Source organism: Sinocyclocheilus grahami, unplaced genomic scaffold, assembly GCF_001515645.1.
Source record: "Sinocyclocheilus grahami isolate Dianchi unplaced genomic scaffold, SAMN03320097.WGS_v1.1 scaffold1407.1, whole genome shotgun sequence".
Taxonomy (NCBI): Eukaryota; Metazoa; Chordata; class Actinopteri; order Cypriniformes; family Cyprinidae; genus Sinocyclocheilus; species Sinocyclocheilus grahami.
This window is the reverse complement of record NW_015506586.1, coordinates 199,011-214,277: the sequence shown is the minus strand read 5'-3', so window position 1 is coordinate 214,277 and position 15,267 is coordinate 199,011. Positions and strand designations below refer to the sequence as shown.

Here is a 15,267-nt window from a genome sequence, read left to right as displayed (position 1 = left end):
GTGTGTGCGTGTGAGTGTGTGTGTGTGTGTGTGTGTGTGTGCGCGCGCTTTGGTATGTTTGTCCCCGTGAAAAGAGGGCCTGTGTTCAGCCCAGCCTGGGCCCCTGTAATACTGCAAACAGCACGGATTTGGACTTGTCTTTTGTTGTCCTGTGTGCTGACATCACACACTGCTGATGGGCTAAAATCCCTCTTTCTCCAGCACCAGCACTTTTGAAACAAAACTGCCATGGCACTGATGAGTAATGCCAACTTGCCAAAAATACCTCATTAATCATCACACTAGTACACACATATCCACACACACACACACACACACACAAACAGCCCACAGCCGGTACTTACAACACTCTGATTTAAAATGATCAAATAAATAAATAGATACACGCTAAAATACCCAATAAAGTAACAGATATGACATGTTACATCTACTTACCAGCTGTATATCACTAAACCTATAGAGGCAACTATATATATTTTAGTTCAATTTAATGAAAATGTAATGTGTTCATGTAAAAATATATTGTCACTAATGTGTGTCTGTATATATATATAGAGAGAGAGAGAGAGAGAGAAAGAGAGATCTGAAAATATTGACCTTTTTTGCCTCCAAAACATGATTTCCTTTGATAACGTTTATAAAACGTGCAGATGGTTGCTCTGAGCACAACAAATATCAGATGAAGTGAGTCGTGCTGTTTTTATCCACTTTTAACTTTAATATTTGGTGTCCATTTTTTGCAGCAATTACAGCAGCACATCTCTCTGGCATAGTGTTAATATATTTCCTGAGAACTTTAACATTAATGTTATCCCAAGACTTCTGCAACTCAAGTCAAAGGTTTTCCTTTGAATGTACAATAGATCTGCCCTGTTTATTTTCAAACTTGCCCCAAATTTGCTTGATGGGGTTGAGGTCCGGACTTTGAGGGGGCCAGTCCATAATTTTCAGTGTTCCAGCAGATTCCTTCCGTCGCAGGTAGTTCCGGCAATAGTGTGTTTTATGGGTGTTATAATGGCCAATTCAATAAAAACAACTGAATCCTCTTAAATATGCCAAGTGTTCTAACAATTTTGGCCACCACTGTATGTATGTATGTATATAACTTTTTGAGCAATGTTGCTTGGGCACTTTACCATCGAGAATGGGTAACAAATTTCAATCTGGATACTTTAGTTCAGTCGTGGGCCCTCTGTCTCACCTGATTGCCCGCTGACGGCAACATTAACCAAATTTGCCCAGCAACATTGTTCAAAAAGTTGCCCCGTGTATCATCAGCCTAAGAGTTTCCGAAAACTTTTCCATCGCTGTTCACTTAGCTCAGTCATTATGGCTGTAAAAATGGTATTCTCAGCTCTATTAATGTTTGTAACACTAATAGCCATTGAGGTGTGAAAATGGAAGGCCACATTTCCATTAACTCACATCCTTGGAGAAATGTTTACACGAAACACTTTCACCCTGGAAATGTGCCAACGAAGGCCACGCGGCGAAACGTGGGTTTTACTCTATAGGCACGGCTAATTAATCTAAAAACAGTGGCAAAGGTGACATTATGCTGAAGTAAACAAGCCTACATGCTCACACACCCAGCAAACATTCTGTCAATCACTTCAGCCACGAACGAGTGTGACGGTGTAATAACAGCTTGAACTCCTAACAGGAGTAAAGACAAGCGTGCGAGACGCTCTGCACCCGCGCTATGAGTATATCACTGTTCACTTCTGTCATAACCACACTGACAATCACACACTCAGGCCCTTTTCTGAGTATTATCTCCTCTCCGAATAGCAGAAAGGCCTTTTTTTCCCCCATGACTTTCTAAGGGGTCCAACAGTGTTTCCCATTTTTTTCCAGCGTTGATGTGACAAGAGTGGGATGATACCAGCTCTTAGACTCATCGTCGAAGCTGCACTCAAATGCAATCAAATACAATCAGCACCAATCTGGCAGGAGTTTGCCGCACTCTCTCGCTGAGTGGCCAGCAGACAGCCTCAGTCTGTTAAACGTGACAGATGGAATCGGCCCCCGAGAGAAGAGCCTGGGCTCTGATCTGCGTAGTGAGTCAGTCCTTTGATCACACCGTCTCCCCTGTGACCGGCCCAAATCATTTCAAATCGCCCAACAGGTTGACTCAGATTTTCAGGGGCCACATGTAGTTTGGCCTTGTTGAAAGTGAGTAGACTTGAGTCCTCTGTCTCGATGTGAGATCATTTTGGCTATGTTATGTTGAGCTGCGTTGCTTTACGTTATGTTACGCAATGCCTGCTGCCACTATTCAAACTTAGACACTGCCGTTTCCTACTTAGAATTCAATAGATGTTAGTCAGGGCAGCCATTTTTATTTTTTTGGCGGGAATGTGAACAAGGCTGTGAGGAACGGAAGTATGGTGCGTTCAATGGATTGGACTGTTGTTTAACAATTTGATCGTTCAGACAAAAAGTGTTTCCGAAAAACTTTCAGTGAGACAAAAACTCCATAAAACAGTTTTGAAAGTCATGAGCTGCGAAAATGACAGAATCTAGGATCTTTATACAATGCGTGCCTCTGTAAAGAATGCAAGGAGGTTTTTACACGACACCATTTTCAACTAAAAATTTACTTTTTATGCACTTTGGCTGTTAATTTACACGACAATGGTGTTTTGGGAAACTGAAAACGCAAACTTTTAAAAATGGGTTTCAAAGTCCAATTTTTAGAAAACGATAACATTATCATCTCTGTGTAAACAATGAAAACCTGAATTTGTGAAAACAGGGACACCACATGCATGAGTATTATGTGTTCGCGTAGTGTTTATTTTCAAAGTCACATCGCCAACTACTGGTCTAGCATGAGAAATACAACTGGGGTTTTTTTCTTTCGTTTTCGCAGATCCGTGTGAAATGCTGTCGTCTGTAAGTGAAACTTTTCAAAAATAAAGGAAAAACTTTTGTTTTTAGTACATTGTTGACTTGTAAATGTACCTTAAGTCTATCCCTGACAGCCACATTTTCATCAACGTTAAACTAAATATGGCATCTAACCTGACTAAGATCTATTGGAAAAACTCTACACCTTTCATAAAACCACCTAAAGTTATTTTAAATTGAACATCATGTTAAATTACATTACACTACGCTGTGCTAAAACTTAAACAGCAAAGTTTATTGAATTCAAACTTTACTGTTCAGCACATTATTAACACAGTTTCTAACTATTTTTCATGTTGGTGGCTAATTCGCATGAATTCGGAGAGTCTCATTTGTACGACTGCCCCACTGGAGGTTATGTTTAGGGTTGGGGTTAAGGGAGGACCTTCATGCTTTATACATTTTTTTTTTTAAGTGCATTTCTGTATGAATCGCATTGTCCGAATTCTTGCGAAATTGCCACCTTGTAAAATAGTTCGAAATTTTTTTTACACATCACATCATAATTTACATCTGTCATTATACAAACTTAAAGGAATATTCCAGATTCAATAGAAATCGAAATAAGATTAATTACCACAGAAATAATTTAACTTGACTAAACCAAAACTGAGGTAATGGCTAAGCACCTACAATGGAAGTCCAACATTTATGAGGATTTAAAGGCAGAAATGTAGAGCTTATGATTTTTTCAAAATATTTTTTTGCTAAAACATGTGCATGAGTTGGTTTATAAAGTCATTCACATAATTTTTTTTACAGTTTTAGGCATTAAATTGTCATGTCAAAACTGGATAAAACTGGATATAATGTTACAAATAAAAGAATAGTAGGTGGGGTTTTTTTCACATTAACACACTGTGACTTACAATGAAAGTCCAAAATGTTCAATGATTTAAAAGCTGAAATGCGATATTAAAAACACTTTATTTTTTTATTTTCAAAATATATGAGTCACTCTCATATATTTTACGGTCATTTTAGAGTTTTAGGTGTTACTAAAAAAGTTGGCAACAAAGTTGTAAAACTGGATATAAAGTTACACGTTACACTTGTCACACTAAAATCATGTTAACACATATATTGTTTACATCGTGTGCATATACTATTGAAACAGTGAGTATTTTTACATGAACAGATTGGCCCCTTAACTTTCATTGTAAGTGCCTCACTGTAACCTAGATTTTTTTAAAGAGAAGTAGGCACAAGCCATAATTAATTGTATGTGCTGTTTAACGTGTTCTGAACCCAGAAGATACCTGTAAGCACTGCAGTTTGAAACTTGTAATTGGGGTAAAATCAATTTCATAACAACGACTAAATACCAACCTCAAAGATAACACATCAACTCTTTTGTATTTGAACAAATTGTTGTGCTTTTCAGACTCGGACACTGAGGTTTGTGCGGTCGCACACATGTCCACCGGCTTTTCTCCAAACCGTTCCAACTTTTAATAAGGTTTTAATGACCACTTCTAACATGCAGCCCATTGCTGAAGAGACGCTCTCTCCACCCGCCCCCTCTAAGAGCCGCAAATCTGTCAGGCCCAGCTAAATTCTCCCCCAGGTTGTCAACCGTGCTTCTCCAAGACAGGGTCACAGGGTTAAAATCGATTTCACAGGCCACCTGGAGAGCCTAGGCCGCAAACTGACTCAAAAAATTTATATCAGTCTTAGAATTGTCTACCACCCAGGGTTAGGTTGAGCTAGCGCTCCCCCAAAAAGTCCCAGGCTCAACAGAAGTTGGCACAGGCAGAGGCTGGGGTTGTTGACCCTGCAAGGTGACCTCTTCAAACTTCAACTGAATTGTTCTGGCAGTTTCCACGGTGACAGGCCACTCCAAGCTTATCCTGCTTAGGCTGAAAAGGGGCACAAACCTTACTATAATCTGCCGAGCCATGATACAAAAGAGAGTAAAAAAACATCAATGATTTAAAACACTGTATTAATTTTAAACAAATTATGGAACACAACACAAATCAGAAACTTGGTAAATCATTCACCAAAAATTGGGCTATTCAGATCATATTTCAGCTTTATTTCTTCTCTCAGCTTGAACATTTTTATTTACATATGCACTTTTATTGAGAACTGAGACGAGATTAAGATAAGCGTTTGTACATTTCCTGTTTCATGGAATCTTAGCCCATGCATGGGCATTCATTAACCCTGTGACAAAGCCTTCATTACTGTCTCGCCTCTTAAGCCGTACATGGGTCTCATGAAATGGACCATGAATTAATCTAATCTACAGTTGCACTGATTCCATGTTAAGAGGAAGCCACACAAAATACACAATTATTGATCCTGCATTTGAGAGCACACGTGTCATTTCACATATCTAGCTGACCAAATAGGGAATCATTATCTATAAGACTGATGATGTGATATGATATAGTAAAACTGTACAGCTCAAGCTGTCATTACGCATTAATCTTTTGAATTATGAACTTCATAATGTGTTGGCAGGTGCAATTTCAAAAGCTGCTAATCTGTGTCATGTCATGTTCGGTTTCTGTTCAGAAAGCAATAGAACATAAATGACTCTGACACATAAATCAAAACAAAGACTTCTGCTATCTTGATTTACCTGCCATTTGTGGTTTGTCCTCTTATATGTAGATCAGACAGATAAACATTAAATGACAAGCAAGTGCACACACAATTGATCTTGCTATATTTATATATATATAAACACTTTTGCTACTTAATTTAATTTATTTACTATTCACAAATATTTCGGTATCACTTTGGTAAAGCTTTTATATACAAGGCATTATACAAAAATATTGTAATGCATTAATTATGCCTTGTAATGCACCTTATAATGCATTGTATGCTCTCATGAATAATTATAACCACAGTTATGATCAATTATAATACTTACCTATTCATTGTTACACCTTTTAGAACTATAATGCATTAAAACAAACGAAAACAAACCTTCAAATATTATAATGTATTTTAACTTTGGTTACAGTTATTTATGAGAAATTATAATGCAATATAATGTGCATTACGAATACCTCTATAATGCATTGTACATAAAGGCTTTAAATAAGTTCTATACAGAAAACATAAGTTTCACTGGAAAAACAATGGTAAGCTGAAAATGGTAGCATCTAAGTTAACTGATTTTATGCAAGTCAAATGATAATATCACTGAAACAACCTAATTTATATTAACAAAACTAAATTTTATGGGTTAAATCAAATAGGTAACAAATTCGGGTCACCACTTGCAATGTTAGTAATACAGTGAAATAAGTGTTAACTTACTGTGTTCAGTAAGTATTGAATTACAGTAATAAGCAAGCTACTTCATATGTAATTATTTCTGGAAAAACCTTGTAATTTCACACTGTTATACTTATTGATATAGTAATTAATTATATATACATGAACTGAGTGTAACATGCAAAGCTCTACCAATAAATCAATCGCAAATAAAGTGATAATTCAGGCTTTGTTGGGATACAATTGCCCAGAGGGAACCCAGCACTTGGGTTGTTGGCAGATAATGCCATAACTGCCCACCAACTGTTGCATGTTTTAATGGGACTCGCTGTGTTTCTTATGTTAATTGGGCGGGCTGAGCGCAAAGACAGTGAAATCTCATCCTGCGACTAGATTGGCTTTTCAGAGGGAGATGTCATTTGGCTGAGCTCTGATCTCCTCGATAGCGAGATAGGCACCTGATTCAAATGGTTTGCCTGTTCCCTCTAGTCACTCGATCGGCGTGTGAACTCTCTTATTTACAATCAAATGCTCTGACCGGGCAGCACACACTTCAGCATCTCCCGTATCACTCCATACGAGCAACAACACCCTCTTTTAACTCACACCACGCGTTTGATCACACCACCTTATTGCTTGGATGTCTATATGATAACCATTGTGGGACATTTTAAACGTATATTGAAAGTTACGGGTCAAGAATCTCGTTAAATTGTATTCGTACAGTAGGCTACTAGAGGCCAGAGTCTTATTTAGATACATTAAATATAATTAAGACGTGCAGTTCTTCAGCAATATACGTAGAAATGCATTTCATGCGAAAATGACTTAAATACAAGTGTTTTCTAATGACTTATGATATCATTTCCAATTGACAAGTTATGTTGATGTCTCACACCACGCGTTTGATCACACCACCTTATTGCTTGGATGTCTATATGATAACCATTGTGGGACATTTTAAACGTATATTGAAAGTTACGGGTCAAGAATCTCGTTAAATTGTATTCGTACAGTAGGCTACTAGAGGCCAGAGTCTTATTTAGATACATTAAATATAATTAAGACGTGCAGTTCTTCAGCAATATACGTAGAAATGCATTTCATGCGAAAATGACTTAAATACAAGTGTTTTCTAATGATTTATGATATCATTTCCAATTGACAAGTTATGTTGATGTCTTTGGGGCGAGAGAGAGAGAGAGAGAGAGAGGGAGAGAGAGAGAGAGAGAGAGAGAACAAAGTGTTATATAAAATTAAAACAAAAACAGTGAAGCAGTTTTGATTATTGGATTATTTTGGATCATAATCATCATTTGGATTATTGGAATCATTTAGTGTGCTATAACCAACATACAAGAAGCCATTTTATTATCGCTCTTGTCAGAGTAAAACAAACGATATAATTGATATCGATATACGGTATAAAATTATATATAATTTTATTTTTTTTATTTTTTTTTAAACAGTATTTGGAAATAATTGTCAGGTCTTGTACGTTCACGTATATTCATGGTGCAAAGCAATTTTAGTTAGGATAGCTAATTGTGCTTGATGGTTACACCACTTGACATTTTTACAGTCATTAAAATCGCAATTGTTTTAGAACATCGTTTAAACCCCTTTTAACAATGTATTTGTCTTTTTTATAATCTCGGACAACCTTAATTGTCATTGACCAATATGTATGCTGTGTTCCAGGCAACTCTGATCACGTGTATTCGTTTTATGATGTTCGAAATGAACGAAAGCATGCGCTAAAAGAAATAATATGCATAATTTGGAAGTGTCCTTTGGTCGTAGTGCTTTTGTTTGCTCCAAACGTGTGTCCTGTTTAAAGCATTACATTCCGTCACTTACAGGGAACGCTCGAGTAGCTCTTTGAGTCTGAATGAAAGAAGAAGAAAAAAACGTTATATTCCAGCAGGGTCTCAGACGAGAGCATAGGGGGCATTCAAGGATTTAGACCCACTAACCACACTTGAGAATAAATTAGACTCATGCAAGATAGGTATGGGTTGACCTAAAATCGAAGCGTCGATTTTTTTTTTTTAGATCTGTATTGGCATCATATAGACATTTGAGAACTGTGGCTCATTCCATGCATATTAAGATTACAACTAACAAACCAATTAAAACGGAAAAATTAAGACTGCACTATACGTCCAAAACGTCCTTTTCGATTTCTTCCTAACTTTATTTAAAACTAAACGGTGGGATCGCTATCAAATAGCTAATTCCATCAGCATTGAAATATAACGTTTAAATTATGTGTTTTAGTGACTTAACGTTCAAACAATGAGATCCTTAAATAATGTGTTCTTGATAAAAGCCTAATTATGAATTCGAATCGAATGCGCGGCCTATTCGACTTAGCGGCTCGAATTAAAAGTGAAAGTCTTGGGAGTCCACGGCATGTAGATACCTTAAGGGCAGGAAGAGCCACAAAGATGTGAACATTTTGAGAAAATTAGTTGTCAACAAGCCCACGCGTTCCATTCAGATGACACGGGGGTGACCAGAGAAACATAATGGGCCGTTTGAGGGGCCCATTCAACGTCCAGACAAACCCTTTCTTCTGAAAGCACACATACGTCTGGTTGATCCAAAACTGAGAAGAGAAATGAGCTCTGGGAATATTCCCAAAACATTTCCTTTCCTTGTCCAATCCATGATTTCGTCACTCCACTTCAGATCCTCAATATCTTCAGCTTCTTAAAATTCTGTCAAAATCGAGGCTAATTTAAATCAACACGGACAAGCAATGGCGTCAAAAAAAACAAGCTTACATTCACACTAGTCATATAATCGCACTTGTTGGACTCCAGAAAATAAATGCAATACATCAAAACCGAGGTAGCCTTTTGTCAGGCTCGGTTCGGGCCGGCCGAGGAGCGGGACTGATGTGGTGCTGGCTGACAGTGTGTGGTCTTATTAAGACCCCCATCCCCCTGTTTCCCTGCACCTGCACTGAGTCATTCACCCAATGAGAGACATCTCTGACAGTTCTCAATTCAGCCCATCTCACAATGCTCGGTCCCCCTCCATCACTGGCCCCCTCCCGCATAAACCGCAACAAGAAACAACTTATTACTTTCTCCAAATAGTTTGCGCCTTTCTCCACCCATTTACTTTCAGCGCCAGCAGACAGCAAATTACAAACACAAGGACACACACGCTACGCATTGATGTTCACTGTATAATTAGTTCATATATTACATTATATTCTTTATAGAATTAAAATGAGTATAACATGAAACATAATCTTTAATAATAATTTGCGAACATGATGATAATAATAGGCCTCATAGAATTAATGACAACTTTTGTGAAGATTAGGTGATGTTACATTTGAATAAAATCAATAGGCTAAATGTTTAATAAGCTTATATGATAATACAACATAACGGTAACCAATAGATACAATACTATAACCAAATTTATAATTTGTATTGTTCTAGTTGTTAGTAGGCAGTATAGTCGTTGTTTGTAGGTCAATTATTTGCCTGTTTCCATTGGTCAAACGCCCACATATCTATAATCCTCAATATCATAATGAAATTGGCATCGACAAGACTTGTTTTGCCGAGCCAAATTATTATGAATTGCGTTTTGAAAGATGAGTTAGTTTGGCGCTCTTTGAGGCCTAAATGGAAAAACTCTTTCTAAGTAGGCTATTAAAAAGTCCATAAACTCAGGCTGAAAATCTCATTTTATTCAGTTTCTTGTGGAAAGGTTCCTCTCCGGTGGACTAAACAAGAGAGTTTGGAGTAAAGTCTTCCAGCGCTTACCACCTGTTGCTCCACAGATATCTGCATATATATATATATATATATATATACCCATAAACGTGCAATTCAACACTTTCCATGACTTTCTAATTCTAAACAAAAAAAGGTTTTGTGCCGATTCTTCATATAGCCAGGCACATACATGGCAGCTAAATCAAGCTTTTTATGACGACCTCAAAAAGTATTTTCATAGAAGACCTCAAAATGCTTAAAATCTGATGATTTCGGTAATGTCATTAATAACTCGTGTCATTCTAAGTTTTATATTAGGTATCAACATAAGACAAAACACCGCAGCAGTTAATTACATCCCTCCCTCCAAATTTTATTCAGTGCATGAGTGCATATGTCTAGCATCAAAAGTCTACGATACATTTTTTTATTTATTTTTGGTAAATCAGTAGGCCTATTTTTCAGATGTCACTCTTAGGAAAATGACTAGATAGCGGCAGATTATGGTTCTGCAATAGCACAATCCTTCTGGCGTGAAATATAGCTAATTTGGGGGGTTACACAAGAACTATTTTTTGAAAGTCCAGCTGTAAAGAACCTCAAACCTCAACCGAACGAACATTTCAGCAAACACTTTCTTTAGATAGACTACTGAACTATTAATATGCTTCAACAAGGAACGCTCCGAGATGCGTGTTCAGTCCACTCACATCCAGACTTAAATTCCCACTTTATCAAACAGATTCGGCCATTACAACCAATTCCTCCGCTTGTATAAATAATGGATTCAAGCAGTGCTCCCTGACCCTTTGAGAGTCCGGCAGGGACAGGTTTGTCGGAATGAGCCCTCGTCAAATATTCATTTAGCGCTTAATGTGAGCTCTTATCCCCCGAGACCCGCTGTAATAGATGCCTCAGCGCCTTGGCAAGAAACAGCACTAATCTACCACCACAGAGCAGCAAAATATTCCAACACACTTCAGCCTTTAAACTCCATACATCCACACATTTCACCTCCATAATCTTATCTTCAGGTTGATTTCAAGTGAGCGACACTGGCTGACATACAGCACGGAAAAACAGCAGCAGCATACGGCTCTAACTGTGTCCAGCACTAAACCAGTATTTTAATACAGCAATGTTAATGTAAACGCAAAGCATGTGGGCCTGTGAAGTGCATAACGCTTAATATTTTACTGTTATTTGTTTTTCATTCTGCATAACACCAAATGTAATTTTCAGCGACTCGAGTGACTGACCCTGTCATACCGCAAGCGTTTTTTATTTTATTTAAAACCATTAAAAAATGTATCTAATGTATGTTAACATTTGAGAATATATTTTAAATATACAATATTATACAATTATAAGCTATAATACCATGCGTATTATTTACAGGCTAAAATATAACGAGGTAAATGTTATTTATTATTTTATAATAATAGGCCTATTAGTTGCTATTAATTTAAAACAGCTTCTCTAAATATATCTATTTTTTTTATTAATATTCAGCTTTAAAAAATCTGCACGCACAGAAAAACACAAATAAATAAATAAAAGAATGTGCATTAAATTATTGCACTCATATAAAAATAGCTAATGAGAAGTTGAAGTGACTACCTTGACGTGCGTCTTCATTTCATTTGGGCCGTTTTATCTCCCCGAGCAGAGCAGAGATTTACAGGCAAGAAACTTACACGCTGTGGTGTCGCTCACAGTCCTCGTTTCCACTAAAAAATACGAAACGGTGTTAACTTAATGATTACTAAATTTAAATAACATCTAACATTTCATTTGTTTGAATCAAACACACTGTCATAATGCAGTTCTGCACATGCAGTTCCAATATACTTACTTTAGAAGAGCTGCACCCATGTTTCTGTGTGTCAACTTATTCCGACAAATCAATGCAATAATGCACTGTTTATATAAAATTTGTGCTAAACTTGTGTTCGAGTTAGAGATTGTAAATGCATATTAAACCGTCAAAATGACAATTAATTTGGAATGTATAAATGGGATTATTAGAGAAGGAAACCAAACATCAGATTCATATAGCAACCCAAAATGTTCAAATAAAATCAAAACCAGAAACAATTTCAAATATCCAAATTTCAAAAATTTATTCATTTCAAACTGCATATTGAAAAAAACTCAGATTGTAACTGTTATAATGATGTTATTAGTTAAAGTATATACATGGAGCGTTGGCAACTGCGTACAGGCCACATTTTACAACTACGAAAAGTGAAAGTTTTTCAAATAAAAGCTTAAAATATCACAGAAAATGTACAGAAAATTTACAAACCATGAGAAAATAAAGAACACAAACTTCATATACCTAACAGACGAGGAGTGAGACCGAAAAGAATCAAATAAATTCAAATAAAATCAAAACCAGAAACAATTTCAAATATCCAAATTTCAAAAATTTATTCATTTCAAACTGCATATTGAAAAAAACTCAGATTGTAACTGTTATAATGATGTTATTAGTTAAAGTATATACATGGAGCGTTGGCAACTGCGTACAGGCCACATTTTACAACTACGAAAAGTGAAAGTTTTTCAAATAAAAGCTTAAAATATCACAGAAAATGTACAGAAAATTTACAAACCATGAGAAAATAAAGAACACAAACTTCATATACCTAACAGACGTGGAGTGAGACCGAAAAGAATCAAATAAAATAACCTAACCTGCGAGAGTGCCTCTGTTTGTTCTCTCATTTAGAACTTAATAATAATAACAATAGCCTACTATAATAATAATAACGGTTTATTACTATGCACCTTCATTGAGAAACTTTTTTTATCCCGTTCTTTCATTTCAGCGTTTGCAGAAGAATATTGAAGCATATACTGAAGTAAACATCAGCTGTGCCATCATTTTGCCTTTTATAAAAAATGTAACTTCCCGCTGTTTACAAACATTACATCTGGTTGTTATTATGTGTCTTTGATAAATACTGTACAAAAGTCGAATGCAATAATAAAACATTTGATTCGATCTCCCCCGTTTCAGCTTTCCAAATCTCATACACCTTCTGGAATAATAAAAAGAACAGAACAGAACAGAATAGGAAAGGAAAAAAAGAACAACAGAACGAAAAACTGTGTGGAGTTCCTACCGTTCCATTTTTAAATAGAAAGCAAAAGTTTGTGTTCTTTCCTTGAGCTCTATACAACTTTTCCCTCCCCAAAGTGTTCTGTACAAAAATAGTCCAAAGGAGTGTAGAAAAGTTCATTTACATATGCGATAAGGGAATCGTGCCGTTAATCGTCGTGCCGGGTACAGGTGCGCTCTGGTAGTGTTGGGACATGTGCAGTCTGCTCTGGGCACTCTGATCCTGGACCTCCGCCCCGGGCAGGTACATACTGATCATGTCCCGCAGGTCCCCCGTTTGACACTGTCCGGCGCGGGAGTGAGAGGACGACGTGACCACCGGCGGACTCGAGCTGGACTCAGACTTGACCACCGAGCCCATGGAGCCCAGCGTCATTCCCGGCGTGCTTTGCTGCGAATAGGACATGCTGTAGGTGGGCGATCCGTTCATGTAGGTCTGCGAGTTGGTCATGGAGTTGTACTGGAGCGCACTCATGTCGTAGCGGTGCATGGGCTGCATCTGCGCCGTGTTGTGCGCGTTCAGTCCCGGGTGCTGCGGGTAACCCAGCTGCTCCTGCATCATGCCGTAGCCTCCGTTGGTCCAGCCGTTCATGTGGGCATAACTGTCCATCCTCTGGTTGACCCCAGCGCCCAACCCGGCCCCTACACCCACACCGGCGCCCATGCCGTTGCCGCCCGGGGCCAGAAGTCCGCCCGGCAGGGTGTACTTGTCCTTCTTCATGAGGGTCTTGGTTTTCCTCCGGGGTCTGTATTTGTAATCCGGGTGTTCCTTCATGTGGAGAGCCCGAAGGCGCTTGGCTTCGTCGATGAACGGCCGCTTCTCGCTCTCGGACAGAAGTTTCCACTCGGCCCCGAGTCGCTTGCTTATTTCCGAATTGTGCATTTTGGGGTTCTCCTGTGCCATTTTCCTCCTCTGGCCCCGCGACCACACCATGAAGGCGTTCATTGGTCTCTTGACCCGGTCCGGGCTGTTTTTCTGGTTGTTTCCCGAAGAGTTGGTGTTCCCCGTGCCCCCCGTGTTCGGCTGAGGCGCCGGGGGTTTCAGCTCGGTTTCCATCATGCTATACATTTAAAGCGAGTTTGTGAAAGTCTTCCCCACCAGAAGTGAAATAGAAAAACACGCCAAAAGTCCAAAGTGGAGGCTGGCGAAGTTACCTTAGCAGTTCTGGTAACTTTGCTGAGGAGGTAAGCGCTCTTAGGTCCTGTTGTGCCCACAAACTTCTTTTCTTAGTCTTGAAGAATCAACACAAACTCGGTTTTCCTCCTCGCCAGAGCCCTTGTCAACTCCTGATACTTTTTGAACAAGTTAATAGACAACCATTCATAGAGCGACTGTCAGCGAATATAAATGGGTTTGTCGCTGACCAATCAGAGCGCGTCTGCTCCCTCAGCCAAGACTGTGTGTCTCTTGGATTTGCATAAAGGGGCGGGGTTACGGGCGGTCAGCAGTGCAGCGCGAGCCACAGGCAGCACTTCTCCACCAATGAACACTGTGAGTGTATGTGTGTGTGTGTTAGCAGAGCAAGAACTTACTAAAGTGAGAATATTTCTCTCAAATGACTCTCTAATCAAACTGTGACAAGGACATGTGATTTTAAGATTTTAAAATCGAACATTGGAATACATTTCTGTTTTCTGCTTTTGCTGTAGGCATATCAAGCTTTTGGATTAGTCGCTTTGTTTTTTAAAGTTAACTTCTAATTTAACTGGAGTGATAAAATATCGAAAATAATTTTAAAACACATTTTTAGTAGCCTAACAGTTCATCATGTAATGTATTGTAGCATCGCAAGCTTTTGTTTCAATATTTCTCGTGAATGAAACGTTTAGGCCTACGGAAGTGTGTTGAATACAAATGTAGCCTACAATTATATGTATTTATGTTATTCAAGTTATTCATTTCGCGCCTGTTATTTGTATCATTAGCATATGTTAACACATTTAATAAACAATGGCTCGTATGCGTACTACAACTTATTTAAAAAAGTATTATTTCATTTCTTATTTCTTGAAGCAATATCCAGAATGTGTGTCAGGAATTCTCTGTTTATGAACTACACTTCAACGGGCTCAAGTTGAATGTGAATTAGAAAATGAAGAGCCGTCAATCATCACAAATAGGTAGGTTTGTTTCGGCTCTTGTCATTACATCACTGTGAACAAAAGCACCACAAAAGCTGACTACACTGACCATCTGAGATCTAAGGATTTGTGTTATTAGAATTCACTCCACGAAGACTGACAAGA

At 38.1% G+C, this 15,267-nt stretch overlaps 1 protein-coding gene across 7 annotated transcripts in view; it reads right to left on the bottom strand.

The window, feature by feature from the left end:
* Window positions 1-15,267, bottom strand: part of LOC107570032 (transcription factor Sox-2) — a 53,013-nt gene that overhangs the window by 11,860 nt on the left and 25,886 nt on the right. For 2 of the 7 annotated variants that reach the window (XR_001606980.1, XR_001606982.1), the window contains exon 3: window positions 11,514-11,623. The exons of 3 other annotated variants lie outside the window; for them this stretch is intronic. Coding sequence is in view for 2 of the 4 variants with exons in the window: in XM_016256226.1 (XP_016111712.1) it covers window positions 13,142-14,089 (948 nt within the window). In the remaining 2 variants the exon portion in view is untranslated. Of the gene's footprint in view, window positions 1-11,513; window positions 11,624-12,333; window positions 14,511-15,267 lie in introns of those variants that run through there. 2 more of the 7 variants (XM_016256226.1, XM_016256227.1) reach the window with 1 other exon arrangement.